At 43.2% G+C, this 17889-nt stretch overlaps 1 protein-coding gene across 3 annotated transcripts in view; it reads left to right on the top strand.

Annotated features, from left to right (window-relative positions):
* Positions 1 to 14078, top strand: part of mapk14a (mitogen-activated protein kinase 14a) — a 30153-nt gene extending 16075 nt beyond the window's left edge. For 2 of the 3 annotated variants that reach the window (XM_024383833.2, XM_024383831.2), the window contains exons 7-12: positions 26 to 140; positions 392 to 463; positions 5298 to 5377; positions 6783 to 6861; positions 12734 to 12907; positions 13742 to 14078. In XM_024383833.2, coding sequence (XP_024239601.1) covers positions 26 to 140; positions 392 to 463; positions 5298 to 5377; positions 6783 to 6861; positions 12734 to 12907; positions 13742 to 13809 — 588 coding nt within the window. In that variant the 3' untranslated portion in view covers positions 13810 to 14078. Of the gene's footprint in view, positions 1 to 25; positions 141 to 391; positions 464 to 4419; positions 4500 to 5297; positions 5378 to 6782; positions 6862 to 12733; positions 12908 to 13741 lie in introns of all 3 variants that reach the window. The other variant, XM_024383832.2, reaches the window with a different exon arrangement.
* The last annotated feature ends 3811 nt before the right edge of the window (positions 14079 to 17889 follow it).

The raw sequence follows: 17889 nt of genomic DNA, 5'->3' as shown, positions 1-17889 counted from the left end.
GTTTTGTTTTGTCTGTCCTCCTCAGATCCTGGACTTTGGGCTGGCGCGGCACACTGACGACGAGATGACGGGTTACGTTGCCACACGCTGGTACCGGGCACCAGAGATCATGCTGAACTGGATGCACTACAACATGACAGGTACAGTCGGTAGAGCCTCTGAGTGGTTTAGACGGCCTGCATCTGCTCACTGCAGACACGTTTACCAGTTACACATTTAGGTTACAAATTGTTGATGTACTTGTGATCCTGGGCCAACGTTCCTACCATGTGGATTTCATAATAGCAGAACACTGTAAATGGACATACTGAACATCTTTCCCCTATATGTTATAGACATTTGTTATTACTTTATCTGTTATATGGACATAATGATCACCTCTATGTTACAGTGGATATTTGGTCTGTGGGATGCATCATGGCTGAACTCCTCACTGGCAGAACGCTGTTTCCCGGTACTGACCGTATCCTTTCATTGCCCTTACTTCAGTTACCCTACTATGGGTCTAATATGAGTACCTATGCCGAAGCCCACTCCATTCGTGAGTATGCCTGGCCTACCCATTCAACCACTGTTTCTGTCACTGACACAGTGTTAGTGCTTGGTGGTGAGATTCCCACACAATAATATGTCCTTGCTGAATCACATCGGATAGGACCAGAGTACACACAGAATCATGCCGCTGTGATTGTTTGACATATGCATTTCGAACAGCTTTTTGCAGGTCCAGACAGTAGCAGAAGATTGCTGACAGTGCGTGTCCTAAACTGTGTTCTAAGCTAAAGCTCTTCTATGTTCCTAGCTTGCTCTGCACAACTAATCCCTCTATGGTGCCTCAGGTGCTTCTTCTCCTTTCAGCTCTGTTCTGCCGCTCTCCCTGCAGCATGTATTATAGAGGGTCTCCTAGTTCGTCAGTTTCTGTGGCCACACTAATTTCTACCTCTCTGAACTTGGTCTCTAAAACTGTTTTCTCTGGCGTCCACGCCTCCTTCCATTGTCTGTTAGATGCCAGCCACCACCTCTTCTTTAACACAGTAACCCTAGAAAAGTCCGGCCTCGAAGCACCCACCTTGGAGCAAATGGCAAGTCTTTTGAACATCAACGTTCTAACAGCCTAATAAATACGTTTCATATATGCTATCAGGAAAATTATCCTTTGGTTCTGCTTCATACCTTTCAGACCGTCAGTACGGTTGACAGTATGGATTATATCCCGCACGCTCCACGCAGGTCGAGTAATAATAACAGCCCAGTCACGCCGGTGACGTGACGCCATGGGAGGACAGGCCCCAGAGGTTCATATTAAACCGTAGGTCAGACCACACACCTTTTTTTTTTCTCGCAAAGTTAGCTTAGCGGTATTGCGCAAGTTGACTGAGCTGCTGTTGAGTTTTTTTGGATCTTCTTAGGTCCCGGTAGGGTAAGCTAAACTCGGTGTGATTTGTGTGTATTGTCAGTCTGTTACCAACAGAAATACGTGCCCTCTAAGGCTGTGTGACAGCTCTCCCCCACCTATCCCTTTTATCGGAGGATATTGTGCTTCCTTGTCTTGTACTGACTTAGCCCACCAGCTATTGTGTGTTGGCCATCATACTCCGGTGCTAACCGTGTCAAGATATCCTCAATTACCATGCTCGTTATCGAGGCCATCGGGCACTAGTCGTCCCTCGACTATTTAATGGGTCACTTTCCCTAGATAACCGCGTCTCATAGCGGTTCAGCCCTGTGGTTGGAGCTCGGCTCACCAGAAATTATTTTGCGGTCGCTGTACAGCTCTCTACTAGTGATGCACCGATATGACATTTTTGACCGATAACCGATGTTTACATTTTTTGCGACCTTTTAAAAATTCTAGTATAGTTAAATAGTTAACACACACACATGGACGCAGCGGTCTAAGGCACTGCATCTCAGTGCAAGAGGCGTCACTACAGTCCCTGGTTCGAATCCAGACTGTATCACATCTGGCCGTGATTGGAGTCCCATAGGGCGGCACACAGTTGGCCCTGCCACGTCCAGGTTTGGCCGGTGTAGGCTGTCATTGTAAATAAGAATTTGTTGTTAACTGACTTGCCTAGTTAAATAAAGGTTACACACACACCACACTGACCATAAAGTTATTTTGTTGGTATTTGCGTATGTCCCCCATTATCAATAAAACCAAATCAAAACCTATTTCTTTCACTTACTTGCTGTGCTGTTTTGTTCTTCATTTGTTCAGTCATTTCATTCTCAACCAGGATTTCATCATACATGTCAAGCAGTGAAGTTTCAGCTGTCTGTCTGTCCGTGGCCTCTCTTCCTCAGTGTACACTGTCACTGTGTCCGTTTCCATCTTGTCCAGCTGTGTCTGTAACATTTCACATAAACCCTGTTTCTTGTCTGCATCGAAGTAGCCGTTCTTGTACGTAGCATCTAGCATGGCGGCGACACAGTAAAGAGAGAGTGCCCCCGAATCGCTTATTCACATCCCGTCTCGGCTGTTTTGTTGAGCAGGTGTTTCAATGCCATGACAGAGGGTATCACATCTGCTGCAGGCACAGTTGATGAGCTTATTTCGATTCAGTTGTTTGAATGGAACTAGCTAGTGTGTTCATGTTTCAAACATGTTCTCAAATTCCTTTGAAATGGCAGCAGCGGTATGACAACCAGCACATTCCTGAGCATGCAATACGACTTCCCTCAGTGCGTAATCCTCGTTGACCCACTCTGCTGTCAACTCCACATGCTCATGGGGCTGACATCGCTGGTCCAAATGTCAGTTGTGAAGCTAATAGCAGTGACGCTATTACTGTGTAACTCCGGAAGGGCAACATCTGAAAAATAGCGCACTTGGTGGTGTGTACCAGTGCTCGACCCATCGGCGAAAGCCAACATCACCCACGACAGAACGGTTGATTGCCTGTGAAGGTGAGAGCCTGCACTCTCAGCCAGGAGATTTACATCTCTCCTGGAGAAGGGCACGATCACGAGTAAAACCATCAGAACAGCAAGATAGCTTTTACTCAACCTGTTTCCTGGTTCTGAAGAAAGGAGGCTTCACTAACAGGCTGGGGAGCAGTGTGGCAACACAGGTCTGTACGGGGCGAGTGGTGCCCCCGCTGGCGGAAAGAGCACATCAACGTGCTAGTACTTCAAATAGTTTACCTCGCCCTGAAACACTTTCTGCCTGTTCTCAAACACAAACATGTCCTAATACGATCAGACAATACAAGCCATTCATCTCCCAGGTAAGGTGAACGAGGTGGCGGATTCCTTGTCACGACAGAAACTGGCCCTGGGGGAATGGCGACTTCACCCACAAGTAGTGAAGATGATATGGCAGCGGGTTGGAACAGCACATGTGGACCTGTTGGCCTCAGAGCAAACTTCCCACTGCTCCATCTACGAAGGAAGGCAAACGACCTAGGTGTGACCTTAGGCAAAAAGTCTGGATTGAGCCATAAGGTTTTATCACCCCATATCAACCAAGCCATTGAGCTGGCAGCCTAGTGCCCCCCTCCTTTCCAGAATGCGAAGGAGGAGTGAGCAAATCTCCTGTGTCCAATCCGTTCCCTCAAACACTATATGCAAGCCTCTGAGCACCACAGGAAGTCAGACCAGGACTGCGTTTCAAGCTCATAAAAGACAAACCCTCCTCCACTTACTATCGCCTTATGCCCTTGGAGGAATCCCCGTGGCCATCTGTCGTTGGTCCGATTAGCCAAGCAAGGGAAGTTTGCAACGTGAGACCCTCAGCCCTCGTTTTTGATATAGTTTACAAGTCTACAATTGATTGTACATCCGCTAAGAAAAGTCAGCTAAACTTAAAACCAACATTTTAATATGGAGAAGTCAACAAACAAATGTAAATAAGATAGAAATTGTGCTACTAATGCACATGACAGCTCAAACACGTATGATAAAAGTAATGATATCTTTTGGAAACGTTAACTTGCAGCTTTCCCTGACATCACGCTTATACATTGTCATTTTCCATTTACCTGATATAGTGGGATGGCTAACATGCGTTACTACCATACCCTGTTCAAAGGCACTTAAATATTTTGTCTTGCCCATTCACCCTCTGAATGGCAAACATACACAATCCATTTCTCAATTGTCTCAAGGCTTAAAAATTATTATTTAACCTGTCTCCTCCCCTTTATCTACAATGATTGAAGTGGATTTAACAAGTGACATCAATAAGGGATCATAGCTTTCACCTGGCTTCACCTGGTCAGTCGGTCATGGGAACGAGCAGGTGTCCTTAATGTTTTGTACACTCAGTGTAGTTTATACAAGTATGTTCTAGCTCAATCAAGCACAGCTCAGTTATTTTTAAGACAACAAATACTGACCTGAAGACAGGTCAGTAGTTCTTGCCGGTTCCTCTCCCCTTCCAGCTCCTGTTGTTCCTTTACACGTGGTACCTGTTAGACATTGATCAGTTGAAGCTAATAATGCTGCTCGTCGGGATGCCAGAGCCTGAGCTCTTGATGAAAATCTCTTCAGAGTCTGTGAGTTATACACACAGTTACTATACGGCAAGGTCATTTGTTGCTTAATTTGCAAACATTTGATAATTTTTTTATTTTATGTATGAAGTGTGTTCTTATCTTCAACACCAACTACCATTTTTAAAGCATGCTATGTTTGTTCTCCTCCTCTCACATCTTTCTTTGTGAGATGGGGTCAAATGCAAGACCCGTTTGGATTTGAATACTGATTCTTCACTTGCATAAATGAACATACTATGTTCAAAGTTCAGGTTTTACTGCTATGATTGATTAACTTGTCTTTTTCCTGACTAATTGAAAATATTCTCTTCTCTACCATAACCTGAAGCATGTTACCAATCTGCCTTACACACGCCTATACAATCTTACCCTCTTTTTTGATTTTCTTACCTTCCCCTCCAAAGATGGGACTATTACCTTATTGCAGAGCCTCTTAGGAGTTGAGCCATACCATATAACTCCTATAGGAAACTGTGTTAGACCGCTGAGCTAAAGCCTAGGCCAGAGAGCCAGGCCTTAGCTCAGGGAGCAAACGCAAGTCTTCAGGTCTTCTATTGACTGGGAGACTGTTGGCCCGCTGAGCTAAAGCCTAGGCCAGAGAGCCAGACATTAGCTTGGGGAGCAAATGCAAGTCAGGTCTCCTATTGACTGGGAGACTTAGCCCACTGAGCTAAAGCCTAGGCTATGCATTAGCTTGGGGTGCTAACGTGAGTCTTCAGCTCTCCCACTGACTAGCTGCTTGTTAATGTCTCTGCTATACTGCTGTCTGTACTGATACCCTTGACCCATACCTGATAGATATAAACCAGCTTCAGCAGATAATGCGTCTGACAGGAACGCCCCCAGCCTCTCTAATAAGCAGGATGCCCAGCCACGAGGTGAGCAGGACCAAATTATTCAATACATTCTCTATGGGGCCAACCCAGGATTCAAACCTGGGTCCTCGAACCTGCACGCCACATGACTGTTAGCTCTGGGATTGGGGTAAATTCAAAGGCATTTCGGGAAGTAAACTGAAAATTGCAATATGAGTTGACTGAATTGACCCCAACCCTGATTACACCAAACCACCTCCCTTATATCTAGCCGAGAGCAGAGCCACATGCCCAGGGCCACAATATTATAACCTCCTAAGAGGATATTTGCCTCCATATTATAAGGAAGTAGACAAACATACAATACATGTTGCATTTGATAATTTGGAGTCACCACTTTTTAAAAAAAATTTTTTTTAGAGTTGAAGGTTTCTATTTTCTACTACCCACACGCCTTTACTATAACCACTTAGTGGTTGCTGCACGTGAATGCAAGTCCAGCAGCAACTACTCTCTTGCCTCGTAATATTTGGTTTGCCAAAAGAGTGTTATAAAGCATAAATATACCTAACATTGCATACTAACAAACATTTTGCCTGAGCCAGAATTCGTTTGAATTGAAACACTCAACTGACGAGTGGTAAGGGAAGAAGGACCTGAAAATAGCAGAATTGCAGTTGGATCTGATTGAGTATATTGTAGCTACTTTACATAGTGCTACATAAGTACTGCAACCAAATAAATAAACACTACTCGGTTATAAAACTCTTTCTTCTCCTACTGCTTTCTCTCAAATCTGCAATTAAACCCTTTTTTGCTTATAATTAATCCATACTTGCCAATGTTGTCATGATCAAGTGACTGGACCAACATGGTTCTGAATAAATCTACTCACATTTCTTCTGATGAGGGCCTCTCTAATCCTTGTTCTCGTCCCAGATAGCACCCTATTCCCAGGGAATAGGGTGCTATTTGGGACATGCCTGATATGGTACCAACTAGTGCTAATAATAATTATTACTTTCTGAATACAAAATGAGTGGCCACTTTCCCAAACTAAGATTAAGACAACTTGATCATGATTTTTTTTGCCCAGAGTAAGTAGCATTAATCTGGGTTGGGAAACGGGTCCTATTAACCAAAAATAAAGGTGGGCATCTTGTGGCTCCCTATTCCCTACATAGTGCACTACTTTTGACCAGAGCCCCATGGGACCTGGTCAAAAATAGTGGATTATATAGGTAATGGGGTGCCATTTGGGATGAAGCTGTGTTTGGGTTCAATCACCCTTAGTGGAGTTGCCAACAACCAGATCCATCCAGTTTTAAGCTATCTTCAACCTAGCTTCCTTTTCTGCTGAAAACTGGATGTGGGAACTATGCTCAGGTGTTTATTTTACTCTTGGTACGCTAGGTTAGGGTTCTATTGACCTCTTCCTTCCGATCTCTTCACACCCGTTGGTTGACAGGCCAGGAACTACATCAACTCCTTGCCACAGATGCCCAAGAGGAATTTTTCTGACGTGTTCATCGGTGCCAACCCACAAGGTAATGTTGAAATCATGATCCTACACTCAAACACTTGGTCACATGTAAGTTAGACCTGAAGATGTAATCAATTTGTGATGATAATGAAAGAAAGGAGTTCACCACCTGATGACCTCGTGGCCATATTCAAAAAGCATCATACAATCTTTATTCAGTATGATCGAAAAGACAAAACTGGTCCTGTAACAGCACTCCTTCACTGAGACTTTGAATATAACAGCATTCCTACACTTCCTCTAGTCTGGCTGACATCCAGCTCTTAAAGTCTTCCTGACCTGAGACGCTGTATCGGCTGCTTTGATGTGTCAGCATGAAACGTTGATAATGAAGGGGCTGTACCTTCAGACTTCAAGGCGGCACTCTATTACGCTGGTTGGATATCACTGTTTTGAATTAAACAAATCATAATCTATTGTTTTACATAGGACTGCACAAGCCCTTCCGCTTCCAGTTTGCCCTTCCGGGATAAGCAAACACACAGCTAGCTAACGCAAAGCTTCGAAGTAGGAAAACATTTTCAAAATGTTATAACAACCCTTCTACACTAAAACAAATGACATTAGAGAACTGCAACCTGGAGTTTTGGCTCAGGTACAGCAAACTAGCTCAAATTATATTGCGATATTGTTAAAACGGTACTATATACTATATATAGTCAAAAATATTATCCCTACATGTAACTAGTGATGGGGATTTTTTTTAAATCTCTTTTAGCTAGTATCGCTAACATTAGCTAGCTTGCTATCAACACGAAATCAGTTAGCTAATCAAATGTATGTTTTAATAATACATAAACTAGTTATCTATTTATAGGCTTTACATTACCTTACCCCACTGAAGTTATTCATTTTTCTTCTTGGATGTCCTCTGTTGACATACTAGGGCAATGATGTGAATCACCCATGTATTCTTGGGTGTAACGGTTCACCAAACCCACATTTCGGTACATATTGTGTTTTTGGTTTAAAGCAATGTTTAGTATTCACAATGTTCCTCACATTTTCTGTTGTGCCAGGATTGTTATCTTGGGCCTCTCAAGTTTCCACTCTGATGCATTTATAACCATGTGTGAGGTGGGAATTTACCAGCAAATACCAGTTGGATCAATTCATGTAATTTGCATGGATTGCTTTTTCGAAATGATGTTTTGTTGCATTTAATTGCAGAAAATGCTGTTAAAGGTAATTTCCTTAGTGACAACGGACGCATGTGGGAGCAATTTCCTCAGGATGATAGACGAGTTGCCCGCTAGTAATTACTAGTTGGAGGGCCATTCTAGTGGATTTTTCCTTCAATGCCAGATGGGCACTTGTGACTCATAAAGGGGGTGTGTCTGTAGCATGGTACTTCTCCCACTCTGGTGTGATGTGATGGGCTGTCACTGTTACATAAGCGCAATACAGGGTGCATTTTTTTGGCCTGGTCAGAATCAGCTGCTTGAATGCAGTGGGGAGAAAGTTAATTTGCTTTTCTGTCTTGCTCCGGTATGCGGGGTGATGTCGGCGTAAATGTGTCAACATATTTGTGTTGGCAGCTGCATAAGCTATTCTCGTTGACTGTGGTGACATACTGTTAACATTTTATCCTTAAACACTCTGTCCATTGCCGTTGTAATCTACTGGGAAACCAGAATGTTCCCAAACTGGAGATTTTAAACAATGATGGAGGATCGACGAGTTGTGTGTTCCCGAGATGCTGTTCTGGGCACCACTGTTGTACTGCGCTGTTATTTTCCTATTTGTGGGCCCGCCTGTTACCTTGCATGATTCTTGCCATTCTCCTTGAACTGTTTTTGCACACTAGACTTCCACTGATTGGACACTGTCGTGTGTGAAAAGTCCTCATCGATCTACATATAATACCCCAAAGCGAAAACAAGTTTTTAGAGATTTTTGCAAATGTATAAAAAATTAAGAGCTGAAATATCACATTTACATAAGTATTCAGACGCTCTACTCAGTATTTTGTTGAAGCACCTTTGGCAACTATTACAGCCTTGAGTCTTCTTGGGTATGAGGCTACAAGCTTGGCACACCTGTATTTGGGGAGTTTCTCCCATTCTTTGCAGATCCTCTCAAGCTCTGTCAGGTTGGATGTGGAGCGTTACTGCACAGCTATTTTCAGGTCTTTCTGATTTTCGATCGGGTTCAAGTCCAGGCTCTGGCTGGGCCACTCAAGGACATTCAGAGACTTGTCCCGAAGCCACTCCTGCGTTGTCTTGGCTGTGTGCTTAGGGTCGTTGTCCTGTTGGAAGGGGACTCTTTGCCCCAGTCTGAGGTCCTGAGCGTTATGGAGCAGGTTTTCATCAAGGATCTCTCTGTATTTTGCTCTGTTCATCTTTCCCTCGATCCTGACTAGTCTCCCTGCCTCTGAAAAACATCCCCACAGCGTGGCACCATCCCAACGGTGAAGCATGTTTCCTCCAGATGTGACGCTTGACATTCAGGCCAGAGAGTTCGATCTTGGTTTCATCAGACCAGAGAATATTGTTTCTCATGTTCTGAGTGTCTGTAGGTGCCTTTTGGGAAAACTCCAAGTGGGCTGTCATGTGCCTTTTACGGAGGAGTGTCTTCTGTCTGGCCACTCTACCATAAAGACCTGATTGGTGGAGTGCTGCAGAGATGGTTGTCTTTCTGGAATGTGCTTCCATTTTCACAGAGGAACTCTGGAGCTCTGTCGGTGACCATCAGGTTCTTGGTCACCTCCCTGACCAAGTCCATTCTCTCCCGATTGCTCAGTGTGGCCCGGCGGCCAGCTTTAGGACGAGTCTTGGCGGTTCCACACTACTTCCATTTAAGAATGATGGAGGCCACTGTGTTCTTGGTGACCTTCAATGCTGCAGAAATGTTTTGGTACCCTTCCTCAGATCTGTGCCTCTACACAATCCTGTTTGGTAGCTCTACAGACAATTCCTTCGACCTCATGGCTTGGTTTTTGCTCTGACATGCACTGTCAACTGTGGGACCTTATATAGACACGGTGTGCCTCTAAATATTAGGATGAGCAATGTCCGGATGGCATTGACTAAAATACAGTATACGTTGTGACTTTACTTTCATTAATCTGATGGCTGTTTGTCTAATCAACTAAATTTGTTTAATTGTTACCTGATTTTACATTTTTCGAGAGGGAAAAAGAGACCTATCGTTGATACATTTTTAGAAACTGTTCTCACAGTAATCATATACTTTGCACACGAACCGCCGCCCGTTTGAAGTAAAATCATGAAAGTATTTACGTGTGAATGCCTTCGTTCACCGTTTTATCTCTGTCGGAACCAGCCCTCCTTAGGAAGGGTGATGGGTTGGCCTTTCAGCGGCACGCTTGTAAGGCTCCGTTTGTCCAAAAGGAGTTCTGTCCCCCCCTTCCCATCTGTTGTTCACTCTGGAAGATGCTCCTTGGAAGATAGGCTAGCCAGCCATGTCGATGGTTACCACTGGGTGATGAGAATAACGTACTACAGTGATTTGAGAAGAGTAGTACAGAGGACCCACTTATATTTGCTTTTCTAGATACTTAGGACAACTAATCAGCTGTACCAGTAATTGACTGAGAGGTGAGCTTCTCGCCTCTTCCTCGTGTTGATATTCATATTTCAGACCACTTTAGACATGGGCTGCAGCTCCCCGTCTTTCCTGGTCTGGGAGGTGAGTTTATTTTCTTCACCTCGTGTTGAGGTTCAAAGTTCCAATCATTTCAAACGTGTAGCTACTGCTTCACGTTTTTCTGGTCTCATGTTAATTTCTTTACCAATACTTTTATGCACTCTGAGAGACAAGGACGGTTCCATCAGGCTTACCTTGGTGTGGCTCCCTACTGTGCAGAGTTTATAAAAGACTTTTATGGCTCCTAAAAATAGTTTTTATATTTCATATACAATGTTAAGGACGGCGACTTCATACATGTAGTGTAAATTTTTCCATTTACATTATTTCCTTTTTAACCTTTTTAATGATGACATCACAAAATTACCACCTATATGACATTAGTTTTCTATAGATCATCTCTGTCCATTCCCCACGTTCTTATGTTAGAAATATTGTTCCAGTATTTGCTTTAGAAACTGTTTCGGCGGGAAGACTCTGTGTAGACAAAGGAACATTCCTTTGGTTAATACTGGAACGGGAGACCCTAGATTTCCTCTCCTTTAATTTACGATAGGGTGTGAGCTGTCAACCCGGCAGCAGCTCCCTCCTCTCCTCTTCTGTGGGTGAGAGAAGGGCTGGTTACTGTCGTCCATTGCCAAGCTCATCTGACCCATTGGATCCTCAGGACAGTCATGACAATATGAAATGAGTAAAGCAGTATGTAAACGTTATTAAAGTGACTGGTGTTCCATTATTAAAGTGACCAGTGATTCCATGTCATTAAAGATTTTTCTTTTACATTTTCACTTTGAAGACACTATCTATGAGTGGCGGTGGCCCCTAGTATAGTAGCCAGTCGACATGGGCTACAAGGGATGCCTTCTCAACATGGGTTATGTTTAACTCTGTCACTCAAATAATGTGGCCCGATGCCACTTTTGAACATCATGTGCTCATATATAGTAATCTCATCTTCTTTCACCAAGGAACACACTTCTCTAGGCTTGCTGAAACTCGCCTGAAAGGTTTTCATTTTGAGCCCTAACCTCTACAGAAAGACATTGTTAGCGCTGACTGTCATAAAAGGCTATAAATTCTTAATTCCCATTCTCATTCAGAATAAATGTATAATTTGTGACAATATAAAGATTTGAAGCACATTTAATTACTATGCTAGTTCTTGTATAAGAAAATGTGAGGTTCCCATAGTTTTAATCCAATAAAAGTACTTTTTGTAGTGTCTCTTTGGCAGTTATGCTTCCTGTCACCCAGTCATTCATGATGCAGTTCCATCACTTTATTTAGAATATTTTATATCTTATAGGGCTATTATGCGAACAGTTCATGCAAGCAAACACTTCTTATTCATTACATTTGTTCAAATACAAAACGTTCAATCATTCACTGGTGCATCATTATCATTTACATTCCGACATTACATGTATTCATCGCAGTGCCATTCTATACTGTATAAGTACAGTTCTTGGTCATTGTATATACCATATGTAGGTCATATGGACTTCATCCACAACAATTCCAACGGTTTTGGAGTTCTATAGGACTGAGGCCAAAATATCTCTCCTTGTCTTCCCCAACCAGCTCTCTGGACTTTCGAAGACGAGGTCGCATGCACCATTCCATAGCACATTCTTGTCTTCCTCCACAACCAATGCTCTGAGACCCAGGGCTTCTGCCTCGTGGATTTGGTCCTCCATCCACCACAGCCTTTAGCGGGGAAATGACTGTCAGAATTGGAGGCTGTTTTCCTAGGTTCTTGAAGACTAGAACTAGCTAGCTAGCGCTGGTAAATGAGGCTTTCCCCATTGGCAAGAGTGCCAATACATCCTCCCCTTGCACAAATGCAAACATTTTAAAGTTGCTCCTATTAAATCACTAAATTGGCTGTTACTGTGGCAGTGTCGTCTCTATCTCCTTGTAGGAAGGTGCCATCAGAGTTTTTAGTTAGCTACCTAACTTTAGCTTGGCTTGTTTACCTTTAGTGGGGGCGTTGCAAATTGACGAGGGAGCGTGGGGGACGTTGCGCATGCAAATGGTGTGCATATGAGAACCAATCAAAAAGTTACTTGGTAGTGAGTGGAAACGCCAACCCAGATGCTTCACATTTATACATCCGGTGAAATATCTGGCTCGTTGTTCTATCTGTGTCCTTATGCTCTCATTCATGGTCTGTCTGTAAAAAAACACCTTTCCAGCAGAGGGCAGCCCATGCCTGTCACTGATCCTAATCTGAACTGACCATATTGATGTTGTTCTGCTGCCTGTAGCTGTGGACCTGCTGGAGAAGATGTTGGTTCTGGACACAGATAAGAGGATAACGGCGGCCGAGGCTCTGGCCCACCCCTACTTCTCCCAGTACCACGACCCTGATGACGAGCCTGAGGCTGACCCCTACGACCAGAGCTTTGAGAGCCGTGAGCTGGAGATCGAGGAATGGAAACGTATGTAGAATTAAATGTACAGGAATCATTATGAGATTATTAAAGAGGTCATACATGCTCAGCAAGTGCATTGCAAAGGCATCACAATGCATTCATTATAACTGAATGCTTTCAAGGATCATTTAGCTTTTTTAGGACCATCTCTTTTATGTAAATGGAATGTTATAGAAGGGTACAGACACACCAATTTTTTACGATTTCACTTGTTTTTGAGAAAAGTACCCCAACCAGCGATTCATTTCTTTGTTGTGCGGTATGGGGCTCTAAAAAAACATGAACAAATGCTCCAAAAACACCCAAATACATCCTTTTAGAAACAAAAGCTCTCGGTATAATGATGCAGATCTTAAGATGTTGTACACATGAAATTGTCATTCTGAACTTTATCCACCACATGTTCCATTTTGTTGTGGAATAAGTTCGGAATGACACAATTGCATATGTACAACATATTAAGATCTGCATCACTATACAGAGTGTTTCTGCTTCTAAAAGGATGTATTTGGGTGTTTTTGGAGCATTTGTTCATGTTTTTTTTTCAGAGCTTACTTACTGCACGACAAGGAAATGAATCCCTGTTGCAGTAAGTTCCTCAACAACAAGTTAAATCTCAAAGGTGTCTGGACCCTTCTATAACATTCTATTTACATACATTTTTGTTTAGGTTTGGTTGTAAAAAAGCAAACTTCTCCTTTTTAAGAACACTGTTACAAAATGTTTTGTCCTTCTTGCAAAATGTATTTTTATCTGCTCTGTTCCCAACACCACAGACGGAACAGAAACACCCACAACACACATTTATCTCTCTCTCTCTTCTCTCTCGTCTCCTCACAGGGTTGACCTATGAGGCGGTGTGCGATTTTGAGCCACCTATCTTTGATGGAGACAACATGGAATCGTGATTGGATGATGTGATTTCTACAAGCCCCTCCCCCTCAGCCCCTACAACTTTATCACTTTGAGGTTCCCGCTTATCATACGACCTTTGGGAAAACAATATCATCCGAGTGCCTACAAACGTTTGTCTTTTGTTATATTTCTTAAGCTGGCGCTCTCTCTCCCCCCATTCTGACTTGTAAATGTGTTGCAAGGGAAAAATAACTAAAATGGCCTGGTCCCAGATCTGTGTTGTGGCATGACACGGCCATGGGAGTTGGCTATTCAGCACAAACAGATCTTGGAACATGCAAAAACTAAAATGTAGGAAAGGAGATTTTCAAGGACTGAATATCTGTATTTACTACAATTGTATTTTCAAGGCAGAAACAGAGGCAAGCAACAACCAACCACTAATACCATTATTTGTCCATTGCTGGAAAATGTCATGCTTCTGTTATTATTCTGTCTATATGTATGTTTTAAATGGCACCCTATTTACTATATAGGAAATAGGGTGCCATTTGGGATGAAACCTATATTTCAACTACACTGATCAAAAATATAAATGCAACATACAACAATTTGAAAGATTTTACTGAGTTACAGATCATATAAGGAAATCAGTCAATTGAAATTAATTCGTTAGGTCCTTATCTATGGATTTCGCATGACTGGGAATACAGATATGCATCTGTTAGTCACTTACTTTTGTATATATAGTGTATGCGGACACACCCGTTGCTGACAGGTGTATAAAATCAAGCACACAGCCATGCAATCTCCATAGACAAACATTGGCAGTAGAATGGCTTTAGTGAAGGGCTCAGTGACTTTCAACGTGGCACTGTCATAGGACGGTGCCACCTTTCCAACAAGTCAGTTAGTAAAATTTCTGCCCTACTAGAGCATCTCCGGTACAACTGTAGGGGCTGTTATTGTGAAGTGGAAACGTCTAGGAGCAACAACAGCTCAGCCGCGAAGTGCTAGGCAACACAAGCTCACAGAATGCGACCGCTAAGTGCTGTAGTGCGTAAAAAAACGTCTGTCCTTGGTTGCAGGACAGATGGATTCCAAACTGAGTTTGGAAGCAACGTCGGCACAAGAACTGTTCATCAGGAGCTTCATGAAATGGGTTTCCGAGGCCGAGCAGCCACACAAAACCCGAAGATCACCATGAGCAATGCCAAACGTCGGCTGGAGTGGTGTAAGCTCGCCACCATTTGGACTCTGGAGCAGTGGAAACGCATTCTCTGGAGTGATGAATCACGCTTCACCTGGCAGTCTGACGAACAAATCTGGTTTTGGCGAATGCCAGGATAACGCTAGCTGCCCCAAAGCATAGTGCCAACTATAAAGTTTGGTGGAGGAGGAATAATGGTCGAGGTCGGTTTTTCATGGTTCGGGCCCCTTAGTTCCAGTGAATTTAAATATAGCATACAATGACATTCTAGACGATTCTGTGCTTCCAACTTTGTGGCAACAGTTCGGGGAAGTCCTTTCCTGTTTCAGCGTGACAATGCCCCCGTGCACTAGCAAGGTCCATACAGAAATGGTTTGTTGATCAGTGTGGAAGAACTTGACTGGCCTGCACAGAGCCCTGACCTCAACCCGACCGACCACCTTTGGGATTAATTGGAACACCAACTACGAACCAGGCCTAATCGCTCACATCAGTACCCGACCTTACTAATGCTCTTGTGGCTGAATGGAAGCATATCCCCGCAGAAATGCTCCAACATCTAGTGGAAAGCCTTCCCAGAAGAGGGAAGGCTGTTATAGCAGCAAAGGGGGGACCAACTCCATATTAATGGCCATGATTTTAGAATGATATTGTGTCCACATACTTTTGGTAATGTAGTGTAGGGGTGTGGGTCAGAACCAGTCAGTATCCGGTGTGACCTCCCTTTGCCTGCAGTGCGAACACATCTCCTTCGCATAGAATTGATCACGTTCTTGATTTTGGCCTGTGAAATATTGTCTCACTCAATGGTTGTGCGAAGTTGCTTGATATTGGCGGGAACTGGAACACGCTGTCCATACACGTTAATTCAGAACATACCTAACATGCTCAATGGGTGACATGTTTGAGTATGCAGGCCATGGAAGAAAGGAGACATTTTCAGCCTCCAGGAATTGTGTACAGATCCTTGTGGCATGGGGTCGTGCATTATGCTGAAACGAGGTGATGGCGGCAGATGAATGGCACGACAACGGGCCAGATCATCGTCACGGTATCTCTGCATTCCAATTGTCATTGATAAAATGCTATTGGGTTTGTTGTCCGTAGTTTATGCCTGCCCATACCATAACCCCACCGGCACCATGGGACACTTGTTCACAACGTTGACATCAGCAAACCGCTCGCCCACACTATGCCATACACGTCGTCTGCGGTTGTGAGGCGGGTTGGACGCACTGCCAAATTCTCTAAAACGAAGGAGTGGCTTATGGTAGAGAAATTAACATTCAATTCTCTGGCAACAGCTCTGGTGGACATTCCTGCAGTCATCATGCCAATTGCACACTCCCTCAACTTGAGACATCTGTGTCAATGTGTTGTGACAAAGCGGCATATTTTAGAGAGCGTGGCCTTTTGTCTCCAGCACCTGTGTAATGATCATGCGGTTTAGTCAACTTCTCTATATGCCACACCTGTCAGGTGGATGGATTATCTTGACAAAGGAGAAATGCTCACTACCAGGGATATAAACAAATTTGTTCACACAATTTGAGAGAAATATGCCTTTTGTGCGTATGGAACATTTGGGTGATCTTTTTCAGCTCATGAAACATGGACCAGCACTTTCTACATGTTGCATTCATATTTTAGTTCAGTGTAGTTTTTTTATATTCCTCCTTCAGAAGTTTTTGATATTATTTTGAGACTTCTATGGCTTATCACTGTGACATTCAAAAGAAATGAGATGCTGAATTAAACGTCCGGGAAAATATAGCTGTGTACTATATGATTGAATCATTTAAGAGTGTATATCAATTGAAATGTGGAATACAGACTGTCAGTCTCGCAATGCCAATCGCAGCATTAGTGTCACAGATTTACAGGCGCTTCAGAAATCAGCTTTACTGTATCAGACAGGCTGGGTCTCAAATGGCACCTTAATACCTATATAGTGTAGGACTTTTAGTTTTATTTAACCAGGTATGTTGACTGAGAACACATTCTCATTTACAGCAACGACCTGGGGAAAAGTTTCAAGGGGATGAATGAGCCAATTGGAAACTGGAAATAGTTGGTGACCATGATGGTAAGAGTGCCAGATTGGGAATTTAGCCAGGATACCGGGGTTAACACTCTTACCATAAGTGCCATTGGATCTTTAGTGTCCACGGAGTCAGGACACCTGTTCAACATCAGTTCCAAAAGATGACACCTTTCTCAGGGTAATGTCCCTAGTCACACACAATATTTAGACCAAAGGAAAGAGTGCTTCCTACTGGCCCTCCAACACCACTTGGTCTTCCATTCAGGGACCGATCAGGACCAAACCTGCTTAGCTCTAGAGTCAATCCAGCAGTGGGATGCAGGGTGTTATGCTGCAGGACACAAGGTTTTGGTCAAAAGTAGTGCACTATATAGTGAACAGGGTGCCATTTGAGACTCAGCTAGGGATTTCTTCTATTATTCAACGTTGTTATGAGTTTTAGGAAATGTTTTAGCTGTGAGGAAAAATAACTTTAGATCTACCACATTGCAGATGAATCTCCATCCCCCACGCCCTATAGTCTTACATCTCTTCAGTCAGTGCGACATTTGGTTAAATGCCAGCAGCCAGACCATAAGATGTTTACTACCATTTTTAGTGCTCAAACCCTAAAATCATTATTCAGTTAATTTAATGCCCAAATGATTCGATTCTATCATTCACTATTTTTGTTACATTTTTGAATTTTAAAGTGGCTTCCTCATGTCCTTTCTGCACTGAGGTGAAGGAGCTATGTAGATGAAAGCGAAAGCCTGGTATGGGTCCACCATATTGCTTTCTCCTGTTCTCAAAACAGAACAGTACAGACAGAGGGAAGTTACTGTTGGTCATTGATGTAGCCCCAGTCTGCCTAAATAAAATGGCCCTGGAAATCTAGCC

Source organism: Oncorhynchus tshawytscha, linkage group LG22 (assembly GCF_018296145.1).
Source record: "Oncorhynchus tshawytscha isolate Ot180627B linkage group LG22, Otsh_v2.0, whole genome shotgun sequence".
Lineage (NCBI taxonomy): Eukaryota > Metazoa > Chordata > Actinopteri > Salmoniformes > Salmonidae > Oncorhynchus > Oncorhynchus tshawytscha.
The sequence above is the reverse complement of the archived record's forward strand: the minus strand, read 5'-3'. Positions and strand labels throughout refer to the sequence as shown.